The sequence below is a fragment of the Gymnoscopelus microlampas genome (assembly GCF_963454915.1).
Source record: "Gymnoscopelus microlampas genome assembly, chromosome: 15".
NCBI lineage: Eukaryota > Metazoa > Chordata > Actinopteri > Myctophiformes > Myctophidae > Gymnoscopelus > Gymnoscopelus microlampas.
In genome coordinates, this window is record NC_139952.1 from 38,852,772 (window position 1) to 38,865,554 (window position 12,783).

The 12,783-nt window shown below is 45.3% G+C and overlaps 1 protein-coding gene across 1 annotated transcript; it reads left to right on the plus strand.

Annotated features, from left to right (window-relative positions):
• Positions 1-74: 74 nt before the first annotated feature.
• On the plus strand, positions 75-11,180 carry LOC311061782 (uncharacterized protein; the record flags this gene model as incomplete). The annotated part of the gene is made up of 8 exons (XM_084080479.1): positions 75-126; positions 3,642-3,809; positions 4,340-4,899; positions 7,638-7,847; positions 8,879-9,188; positions 9,532-9,782; positions 10,164-10,343; positions 10,971-11,180. 8 exons carry the CDS (start codon positions 75-77, stop codon positions 11,178-11,180), a joined length of 1,941 nt encoding a protein of 646 aa, XP_083936605.1.
• Positions 11,181-12,783: the final 1,603 nt, after the last annotated feature.

Here is a 12,783-nt window from a genome sequence, read left to right on the forward strand (position 1 = left end):
CTTTGCGCTTGCATAAATTAATAGATAGAAAACAAAATAAAGTTTTGAAATCTTGTTTGAAATTATCACCAAAGATGTCTTCAGTTGGCAGGTTTCTGAACGGTCAACAGGTCACCTCTGAGCACGGTACGAGCAGATAGAAATGGTACCGGCTTATAATGAACATTAGTGAGGACCAATTGACGATAAGGCTGAAAATGCTCTTTTAATGTCAATCTATAGGGTCTCTCTTTTCTTTTTGAGGCATCATGTTTGGAAATCTGTACAGTCATAATGCAATATATGATTTTGAATACTGTAAATACAACATCATTCCCTTAGTCTACATTCTCTTTTTCAACAGGAGAATAGCATGGTAACTTGAGTAAATTACAGGCCTTATATTACATTACTTACATTACTTAAAGGAGTAGTTCATCCCCCCAAAAAATCGTATTTTCAATCATTTACACTGCAGAGTCTCCGGTAGGACACTCAAAGAGTCTCTATGGACTCCACCGGTCATCAAATTATTGGCTTAGGAATGCGACAAAAACAAAAAAATCTCCATGAATTCAATGCTTCATGGGGTGTGTAATTGATAGAAAATAAGTATTTTTGGGGGTGAACTACTCCTTTAAGTACCTTTTAGCTTTTTGTATCTTATATTATCACATCAGTGTGATTAATAAGCCAAAACAAGGGTTTTAACCTAATACTATGGATTCTGTGGTTCTTAAACTATGGCTGAGGACACCGGTTGACTATTATGTGGTTTCTGGGGTTCCAGTTTCCTGGAACCCCAGAGATCCTTGGTTCCCAATATGAGGGAGATCACATTTCTCATTTCAGTTTTTCACCGGGGAAGCTTGCCTATATCCTCCCAGGTGTCTCAGTTATTATTTCAGTTTGTTTATCTGTTGTTGGTGCTACATTATGTTGTGCTGCTTCACGGAGTGATAGGCCAGTTCAGTTTTCAAAGAGGACAGAAACAGAATGTTTGGAGTGATTATTAACTAATGGTCCATGGTCAGTGATTTGCTGCTTATTAATTATAACCATAGGGACTCCGAATCCCCCGAACATAAACAGCAGATCCAAAACGACAGGTGGTAGCTACGGTGGTGGAGGGTGAGCAGCAATTTTAGCAAGACAGCAGTGACAGCAGCAGCAATAGCATGAGCGCAGCAAAAGCCAGGATGAGAAGTGTAAACTTCCAGCTTAAATAGAGAGGTCTGAGAATGAAATGAGTGTGATTGGATGAATGGATGTGAATCCCTGGCAAAACTTGCTCTGTGCATGGCTGTGCCAGGCGCGCCGCTCATCACATCACATTTAGGGCTACGAGCCTAAAACTATACATCATTTTCTTAGTCATTATTCTATTGATTACTTTTTTGATTGATCAAATAAAGTTGAATACAAAAAAAACACTTTTGAAGATGTATTGCAAATGTATTTTTAAGACATTTGTATTTTATAACTTACACTGAACAGCAGAGAGTGTAGTCGAAACATGATGTAACACTGGGTTCAAAACTCAGGACATCACCATGATATACTAAACTGATAAAAGGCAGAAGTGTGTTTTGAAAAGATGAAAGGCTGTGGGATTAAGAAGCTCACAGCAAGACAGCGTGACCCTGACTCTTTTTCTTCTTGGTTGACCCACTGACTCTCTCTGGCTGTACTGGCCAACTCCTCTGACCAAAACAAACAAACAAACAAAACAATTAAGCCCACCATAGTTTGATTGTCATGGTTTTGTCTGAAAATCATAAAACAAATACAAGAAGAAGTATATGATGCCTTCTCATCACTCAGCACATGCAGATATGAAAGCGCATAGCATAACTTTCATTTTTCTAATGTATTGTCACATCACAAGTTTACACAAAGTGTAAAGGTGCAGGTAAAATCATTTTGTGCAAGCTTACCACAAATTGCATTCACAGTACATAAAGTGCACATGCATATCATTTATCTACTGTCAGTTGAAAAAGTGAGCGACAAGTAGGAGTACAATGTAAGACTGATATGGCCATCTAGTGGCTGCATTGAATAACACAATTGGTTGTGATCAAAAGTGCAGCATAAACACATGCACATTCTAGTTTATGTGGGTAATGTGGCTCAGAATTCCCAATGGCTGCCAAGATAACTGACATGACAATATAATTGCTTGGTCTATCATCAACCTTATGGCTGTTAATATGTCCTGAAACACACGCCAATATTTTCCGGGCAACTACATCCAAAGAGAAGCCTGAAGACTAATCTTCATGTTGACAATTCTTGTTGTCAATATCATTGTTTTGTTGCCCAATGTCTCACCGTGATTAGCTCATTTAATTGTCTGTCTTCCTATGGTGTCACATCCACATGAACACAGACACATGCGTCCACAATCACCGTTCAATCCATCCATCCATCTATCCATCCATCCATCCATCCATTCATCCATTTATCTATGTGTCCTCCAGAGCTAGCCATCCATCTCTCTCCTCTCTCTCGTTCCCTACCTATGTTGAATGCACTTATTGTAAGTCGCTTTGGATAAAAGCGCCTGCTAAATGACTGTAATGAAATCTCTCTCTCTCTCTCTCTCTCTCTCTCTCTCTCTCTCTCTCTCTCTCTCTCTCTCTCTCTCTCTCTCTCTCTCTCTCTCTCTCTCTCTCTCTCTCTCTCTCTCTCTCTGCTTATCGTCTGTTACAGTTCTGTTGTTAAATGGGCAATAGACAGACTGGCACCTGGCGGACGTGTCTTTATAATCAATTTGTAATATCTCATAAGGTCATATTATGGACTGTGCTTCACGCTGCCGCCTGCCTGCCTCTGTTTCCCCATGGTTGATTATGTGTGAATTGTCGGGCCGTGGCTGTTAGCTGTAATATGATTATGGTCGATTTGCTGTTGCTCAGGTCCCCTTCTGGGCTGCCTTCCAGGGTACTGCTGCTGCTGTCACTCAAACTTTAGTACATCTACTGCTGACAGAGTACAAACCTGAATGAATGAGTGAATGAATGAATGAATGAATGATTGGGGGGGGGTCAAGGATCAGGGGAGGAATCTAAGGTCAAGGTTGTGTGGAATGAATCAAGAGGTCGAAGATGAGCAGATGAATCGAGGGATCAAGGATGCAGGAATGAATTGAGGGGTTGAAGATGAGGGGATGAATTGAGGGATCGAAGATGAGTCGAGAGTGAGGGAATGAATCAGTGGGTCCAGGATGAGGGGAAGAATCAAGGGTTCGAGGATCAGCTTGTTAAATCAAAGTCAGTGTTGTGAGGGGAACCCAGGAAGATGAGACTCAGGGAGGGGACACCATCTCATTGCTGGGGATTCATGAGGCTATTCATTTCCCTCTGCGGTTCCTGTACTGAGAGAGAAACAAAAATAGAGAAAAAGGGGTTGGATTGGATTGCAGTTTACTTTATTTAGTGTTGGATGTTTCCTATTGTGAATTTTGAGATCACCAACATGTACTATGTTGTATACCTTGCAGCAAACCACATTTCGGCACAATATAGTTTTGAACTTGAATTGAAATTCAATATAAATACAGCTTTTTAGAATTTGGACAGTAAACAAATGAGATTTCCTCACAATGGCACAATTCTTATAAACCTACTTTGTTTTGTTCTATCGTCTTTCTCCTGTAGGTGAAGGCACCCTTCCATTTGCTGGGCGGTCAGAGAAACTCAATTTAAAGGGATTGTCGGGGCTGTGGAACGCAGGATGTCCTAGAAGGACACCCTGCCAAAAGAGATCATCTGGCTGGGATCCATCTGAACCAGGCCCCCTGGATGGGCCTAACTGGCACGTCAGCCGTTAGCCATCAGCCGACATTGCGGCTTTCCAACATGAGCATGCGGCCAGAAAGCCTCCTTGCCTAAACGTCAGAGGGCTGGGCTCGGAGATGAAAAGTGAAGGCACTTGGTAACGCTGGCGCCCAGTTCTTATTCAGTGGTATCTGGGAACCTGCCCTGGGAAATTTGTAGAATTCATTGCCTATAGTGAAAGTAATTTACTCGCCGTCGTCTGTGTCTGAGAGGGTGGATCGTGACATGGGCTGTACTGATCGTCGATGACATGTCTCCTCCTGACAGCCACCAATTCATCGCAAATGACTTCCACTCATAGTGCACGTCACATCAGAAATAACACCCGGCAGCACAGTCGCTTGACCAAGCGAGTACGGAACTCGAGCCAAACATGGTCAAAGACGCAGGCCTTCTTAGCCTGGCAGCTACAGGGCACACACTACAGTGTGGAAGTAGAACCCTAACAGCGTTCGCCGTTTTCCCATCTTTCCCCCTGTGCTCCTTCCTCCTCTACTCCCTTGTGACTTTCACATCAGCCGCTGGCAGCATGCCCGGTATCGAATACGACTACGGCGTTAGCCCCAAATTTGTTTGCACTCCGATCCCGCCGGATGCGGACCCCAGCTGCTTCTCGCCCCCGGTGGCCCATGGGCCTGGCAGTAACGGACACGGCAACAACGGACACAACGGCAACAGCCGGAGAGCCGTGATGTCAGAGGAAGCCAAAGCCACCATCTTGCACCTGAGGGAGAGCCTGGTGAGGCAGAAGGAGACCATTCTGGACCAGCGGGAAACCATCAGAGAGCTCAACGCCAAGCTCACCCTCTGCGATGGCTTCGGGGGCCACCACAGCATCGGTCACCACGACAATCACCATAACAACCACCATGACAACGACCACGACGATCACCGCGGGCACCATGGCGGCCATCACTCGTCATCGCACCACGACACCGACCATCACTATCCTCACAACAGCCACCGGTCTGACCCTCACCCTCGGACAGGTCCACCCCCCAGTAAACACAGCTCCTTCTCTGCAGACCAGACCAGAAAAACACTGCAGACACTGAAAGAGAGACTGGAGAGCTTGCAGGTGAGACAAAAGAACACAATGCAGTATAGAGGTGAAGAGGTGACGGTTTGGGGTGGGTCATTGACCGTTAGGTCTTTGGCGTGGAGGTTGTTGAAAAGGGAGAAAAAAACTTGAACTGTTGAACTTTGGTAAAACTGTTGAACTTTGGTTCACCAGCAGTTTAAAACCATAGCAATGATACAATTAGTGCAGTCAGGTGGTGTGAAGCCCATCACAGGTGTGACTAATTGGCATTATTTCTTGCGTCAACCAGGGTCACAAGCTTAATTGGCACCCAACACCCCCCTCCCCCCATAAACATGCACACCTACTAGAAACATACTATACACCTACTTGCACACACACACACACACACACACGCACACGCGCGCGCACACGCGCACGCGCACGCGCACGCGCACACACACACACACACACACACACACACACACACACACACACACACACACACACACACACACACACACACACACACACACACACACACACACACTGTGTTGACAAATAGTAACCTACAATCCATCCATCTATGTCACCTCCAGAGCTGTTCCTTTCTCTCTCTCTCTCTCTCTCTCTCTCTCTCTCTCTCTCTCTCTCTCTCTCTCTCTCTCTCTCTCTCTCTCTCTCTCTCTCTCTCTCTCTCTCTCTCTCTCGCTACCAGAGGGCAGTGGTCTCAGACCTGACCTCTCGGCCAGGGTGTGAAAGCTGCTCTAAGTTGATTATCCCTGACCCCTTACCCCATGAACAACCCCCCGGGGCACTGGTCACATGGACAGAAAGATGTGACTCAGGTGGTGGGTGGGGAGGAGATGAGCGGTGAGGGTCCTGCCCCGTCAAAGGGGAGCTGGGAAGGAGGCATTGTGGGAAACCGATTGGTGTGTTGTATGCAAACGTTCTCTGGCAGTGAAGACAAACAACGTTATTATCCTCAAGGAGAGAGGGGGGATCTAATTTCATTCACTAAGCTCTGGTTTTGAATTTTGGAGCATAACTGCACGCCAGTGTTCTAAAGGCTCATTTGGAGTTTTCAGTAATTCCTGGGTCAGCTCCCAGAATAGGATATTCCTGGTACAACACTCCAGTTCATATAGAGGAATATTATCTGATGGTCACATATTGATCTCTATTTTTTGTTTTTGAGCGGTGCAACCGCTCCTATAAGAGGGTTTAGGACCCATCCGTGGTGAAAGTTTTTCTTTCCGTCGTGAAAATTTGTCTTTCGCTGTGACGCCATGCTGTGGAAAACACGCCCATAGGCTAAGCTTTGCAGGACGTGCTGTGATTGGCTAGCGAGACACATGATGAAATTAACTTCAAACTTCGCAGACGCGCTGTGATTGGCTAGCGAGACTCATGATGAAATTAATAATAATGTAAAACATGTAAGCGCGTCACTTCGCAGGACGTGCTGTGATTGGCTACCGAGATGCATGATGAAATTAATAACTCATAAATATCACCGCTCACTTCACACTGGGTGTGATTCTTTATTACTAAACAGAAACACTAAACTAAACTGAATTAAACTAGTTCTCAGCAAAGGTGATGTAGGGAAAGTATTTCCGGCACCCCCATGAGACAAAACCTGAGCAGGGTCTCCGTCACCACCCACCTAAAATGATGTGTACATGCCGATGCGATGTGGCTGCATGGCATGCGGTGCCACCTTCACCTCCAATTAGCCTAATCCACCAGGACAAGTCCATTAATCTTGGGAATGTAGTGGCGGGGGAACAAAGCCGGATTTTAAGGTGAGGAAGATAAGGATGAGGGAAAGGAGAAGAGGGTAGAGAAGGATCACCAGGAGAGTGCTATAACAACAGGTTGCAACAGCACCCTTCGTCTCACCTTGTGATTATTATGGCAGCCATACTGTCAGTGTCGCCCCTCCCGTTTGCAGTGGTGTAAAGTAACTACGTACGTTTACAAGTACAATGTTGAGGTATTTTTTATTTACTGGAGTATTTCCAATTTTCTATACTTTTACTTCTACTCCACTATATCTCAGAGGCAATAAAGATTGTACTTTTACTCCACTACAATTATTTGAAAACTTTAGTTACTAGTTACTTTTTAGATATACATTATTACATTATAAAACACACATTAACCACTTTAGCCCTATTTTATACCTAGGTTATTTCAAAATAGCCGATCTACAAGCTCACAACGCGTCACGATGAGACGCGTTGAGAGCTTGTAGATCTGCTATTTTCAAAAGATTTTTATACATTTTATACATTTGAAACGTTGTTGCAATGGGACATTCTGCATAATGAATACTTTTGTACTTTTACTCAAGTAAATTTTGAATTCCAGACTTTTAATTGTAACAGAGTATTTCTACATTGCAGTATTGATACTTTAACTTAAGTAAAACATTTGACTACTTTTTCCACCACTGCCCGTTTGTATGCGAGAGCTGGCGAGAACTTCTGGGAACTCAGATTATACTGTAGCTGAATGGGTGGAGAGGCCACCTGGGAAATAGAAGGTTCGCCCTCGGCTATGAGTCGAGCGGTCCATGAACAAACCGCTTAATCCCTAACCCCAAAACCATCTGAGCGCCCATCAACTGGGTGAAACCTGAAAACTGCATTTCCCAGTGGGATTAACTGTGTTAGGATTCTGCCTCCAAGATCAACAGCTGGCCTATGACCAAATCCTGTGTGTTGGCTTCCTCCAGCAGTTTCTGGGTCAGACTTTGACCTTTGCTTTGTCCATTTGTGTCCCTCTAGGCCAGGAACTCGTCCAGTTCGTACTCCAGTTCCCTGAGAGAGCTGCTCCAGAGGAAGATAAACGCTCTGGAGGAGCAGCTGCACGACCACTACACTCACCACGACGATCACCATGACGATCATCATGATGATCACCACGACGATCACCACGACGATCACCACGACGATCACCACGACGACCATCACGATGACCATCACGATGATCACCACGACGACCACCAAAGCAACGGTCACCAGAGCAACGGTCACCAGAGCAACGGTCACCAGAGCAACGGTCACCAGAGCAACGGTCACCACAGCAACGATCACCACAGCAACGGTCGCCACAGCAACGGTCGCCACAGCAACGGTCGCCACAACGACTACCACGGCAGTCACCATGGCAACGGACACCACGACGACCACCATGGACGCCATGATGATCACCGTGGAAACGGCCACCACGACGATGACCACCACGACGACCACCATGACAGTCACCATGGCGATAACCACGGCAACCACCACGATGACCGCCATGACAGCCGTCACAATGGTCACTACGGCAGACGCAGGTACAACTAGGGCTGTAATAATTTTTTTATTATTGTCTTGACGATTATTGTTGTTTACATTTAAAAATAATTATTAAAATTGATGATCGATTATCTGCAGAATCTCTTTTTTTTTTTTTTTATCCCACGATTCTGTAACCCCATTTTTTACACCCAGTGCGAATTGTCTATGTAATCCTGGGCACTACCTTCCCTCTGCCAACCTAGGGAGGCCAGGGCCGAGCTCATGCCTCCTTCAATGCATGAGAGCCAACTGACCTTCTTGTCACCTGACAGGGGAGAGTTTCCCTGGTTGGACGTAGCGAGTGGAAGGAACACGTTATTCCAACACAAAAGCTTGTGGGGCATGCATACACAACTTGCATTGTTCCTGACATGCAAGATTGCCGAGTCGGCCGCGGGCACCTGTCTAGTTTTTTAAAAATCACACCCTGTGTGAAGAGGGTGGTGCCTTTGATGAGCCCCGTATTGACCCCCGTATTGATGTTGTCATCAATGTTTGTTTAGGACATACATACATACATACGGACACGCGGACAAAGCCAGATATAGGGGTGGTTGGCACCACCCAAAAATTGATTCAATCGATTAATTCGATTAACTGTTGCACCCCTACACAGGTACACCCACCATGGTAGTCATGGAAACCATCGCTACGACCGCCATCGTGGCCGGGGTCACGGACACTCTGATGATCACCACGACGACCACCACGGCTTCGGTCACCACGACGATCCCCATGACGATCACCATCAAGGACAAGGTCACCACGATGAGCATCACGACGATCACCACGGTCCAGGTAGCCATGACGACCATCACGACGATCACCACGGTCCAGGTAGCCATGACGACCATCACGACGATCACCACGGTCCAGGTAGCCATGACGACCATCACGACGATCACCACGGCAACGGTCGCCATGGAAATGACCATAATCCCAGCAAACTGGACACGGTGCTTAGTAAACTGCATCATCGCAATACTGACCCTGGTAAACACACACACACACACACACACACACGCACACGCACACGCACACGCACGCGCTCACGCTCACACACACACACACACACACACACACACACACACATGTGAAACCCATATACACAATATATGTCAGTATGCCAGAGGGGGACATTCTTGCAGGGTATGATAATCCTCATAATTTCCCTGCACTCTTTATTTAGATTAATTTGGTTTTGGTTTCTCACCCTCCCCATGTGGCCGCTATACAGCAAATAGCTCCAATGCACGAGACACAGAAAAAACATACAGAAAAAAACAACAAAAATCTGCAAATTAATAAACGACAAACACTCTCACAAATTCTCCAGGTAACCATGAAAAACCAAAGAATCCTGACGCCTTCCAGATTGGTTTTCCCATGAGAAACAACTACATGTACGGCAGGATGAAGCGCTCCCTGGTGAATGAGATCTTTGCGCTGACCATCTGCCTGTGGCTGAAAGGAGGCGCGGGTCCCGGCCTTGGAACACCTTTCTCCTACTCCGTACCGGGCCAGGCCAACGAACTGGTGCTGATTGAATGGGGCAACAACCCCATGGAGCTGCTCATCAATGACAAGGTAAACGGATGTTTGACAATGGTGTGGCCCATATGTGATGTAGTGGTACAGTACAACTGTGACGCTTCCAAAATAACACATTTTCAACTGAAAAATATGACATGAGTGTTTCAATACATTTAAAAGAAGGCCCTGCTGTATTAGATGACACAAACCCAAGTGACATAGGACAGAGTTCTACCTGAGTTCAGGTTCGGTTTGTACAACTGTTGGTTTCAACATTAATAAACCCTAGGCCAGTGATACTATAAACAGAAAACATTTACTGATCTGAGTTCCTTATCCCTGCACTCTTTGACAAAAAGTCTCTTTCCACCCATCTGTATTTCAACCCGTTCTGTTTATCTGCTTACGTATTCATCTGTCCGTCTGTGTGTCCAGGCTGTGACCTTGCCCATTAAACTGACAGACGGGAAGTGGCACCACGTGTGTGTGACGTGGTCGACGCGGGACGGCCTGTGGGAATCCTACCAGGATGGGGTGAAGAAGGGCTCTGGACAGAGCCTGTCAGCCTGGCACCCCATCAAACCTGGAGGAGTTTTCATCATGGGACAAGAACAGGTACAGTAGGATGGATGAATGGATGGATGGATGGATGGATGGATGGAGAGAGAGAGAGGGGGGGCATGTTGAGTGATGCAAAGCATACATTTTACTCTGAACGTTTTTTTTACACTTACATTTTTACACTTTCAGAGTTAATCTGATACTCAGGATTTTACAGTGAATGTAAAAAACAGTAAATGGTGCATTTATACAGCACCTTCATCTAAAGCGCTTTACAATGTTGTATTACATTCACACATTCACACATCGATGGCGGAGGAAGCCATGCAAGGCACCAACCTGCTCATCAGGAGCAGTTAGGGGTGCAGGGCCTTGCTCAAGGACACTTTGACACTAACCCATGGGGAGCCCAAGTGGCCACTCTACCTCCTTAGCCACTGCTGCCCCCAGTGTGCTGCACATGGACATGTTTTAAAGTGTTAATAGTTCAAATGTTCATGTTTAAAAATACATTTCAAAAAGCATTCAACGTAATCGCGTTCTGTAAGAGCTTCATTATGCTAGTTACGCATTGCTGATGGTGAGGACAGCCAATCCAGGCAAATATGCAAACATTTTCTCATGTCCATTATATGATCCTCATTACAACTTTCCTTCCCGTTTCTCCTCCATCCTCCACAGGACTCACTGGGCGGCCGCTTCGATGCCAGTCAGTCCTTTGTAGGGGAGATGTCCGACCTACAGTTCTGGTCTCGGGTCCTGACGTCCAACGAGATCTACAGCCAGGCCAGCTGTGGAGTCCACCAGACTGGGGATGTGATGTCCTGGTCTGAGGCGTCCGTCGAACTCCACGGTGGGGTCACTAAGTATCCCTTCGACCCTTGCCACTAAGGGTCCTGCAACCGGAGCCCCATAAACAATTCCCAATGTTGCTACTGTAAGGGATCATGTATCCATTTCAAAGTGGTTGAAGAGGCGGGGGGGTGTCACAAAGTAGCCCTTTGACCCTTGTCGCTGAGCACTCATAAACATCACTATATGGACTACATTTCCCACTGTTATGGATTATAGACCCACGTGTCAAAAACAGAGTTTACCCTTGTGATCGGAGAATGAGGATTGTTGACATTGTTCTCCATGTTCATATTCATGCATCTCCAACATAGGATTGCCCGTCTCGAAATGGCTGCACAGATGCTAAGTGACATTACCAAGCTGAACTAACTTCCTTAGTTACCCGGGCTCTATAAATATTACAGCAGGTATCCGGCAGGGGATGGGGAACAGCTTACTTTGGGGAACATTCAACCTCTCTACACATTATGGAGTAGCAGTTGGATCTGTACTCAAAAGATCACCTGTGGACCTGATTATCAAGTACTTGTTTACTACTGTTTAATATAGATTTTAATCAATCAAAGGGACATTTTGGGGTCTTTTCAAGGCCTGTAACCTTTGGCGTATGGTCAGCATGGTTATCTTGCACACTAAAGGTCCTTACACACCGGGGCGATTTTTTAATGCGAATAATACGCTTTTTTCTTTTGATTATTCGGAACGAGTCCGAATTTTGCGTATATTCGCCGGTGTGTAAGGACCTTAAGAGTTTCTACTAGCACTTGATACAAGTGATCACATTATATTATTCCACCAAATGTTTGCGGGAGCTGTTGAAGAGCTGTTGAAGGAGTAGATGTATTTTTTTTCCAGTGCGTTCTGCTCCTCTGGCACTGAGACATTTTGGGATAAACATTATTAATTTGCATTCTTTGTAAAGAAATGTTTTAATGAAACATGACATGTTGGCACAGTGAAAGTTTCTGAACAATAATACGTATTAAGTTTGCATCTGTATTTCTGTCGTTCTTGCCGCTGTCCCGGCATCAACATGGCTGACATCACCAGATCTGATGCGTCATCATGGGCCACAAGCCAAATGGCAGCGTAAACACAGGTTAACCTGCCCATCAACGTGTCGCTGATAATGCCAAGGTCTCCAGGGCAACCAGCAGCTTACCACAGGGATTTACCGGTGTTGAACTGATCTGATCCTATTTCTGTACTCACAAGTCAAATGATCACAACACACACTCACACACTAAAATATCTGCACTTTCAAAAAAAAGTTTGGATGAGATAAGGAAGGGGGGGAAATAAGTAATATTGTTTATGTCGTTTCTAGCTGCACCTTTACGTTTTTATAAACCCAAGACTTTTGTACGCATCTTAAACTAAGACTCTATTTAAACCCGTTTTAAGTGGTTTTGCTATTTTTAATGTGTTTGGTAAAGACATGCACTGTAAATAAGTCACTAAATTATGTAAATATGTCAGGAGTAGCCGACAGAGATCCTCTCTCTGCATACTGTCCATCCCTTTGTCTCTTTGTACTGGATAATTTATCCCATTTTGGGCGGGAACCCCTATTTGTTACTCCTGTTGCTATGTACAGTTTTTCTGAACAATTATGTCAAGATTTAGAAGGCGTTTTTCG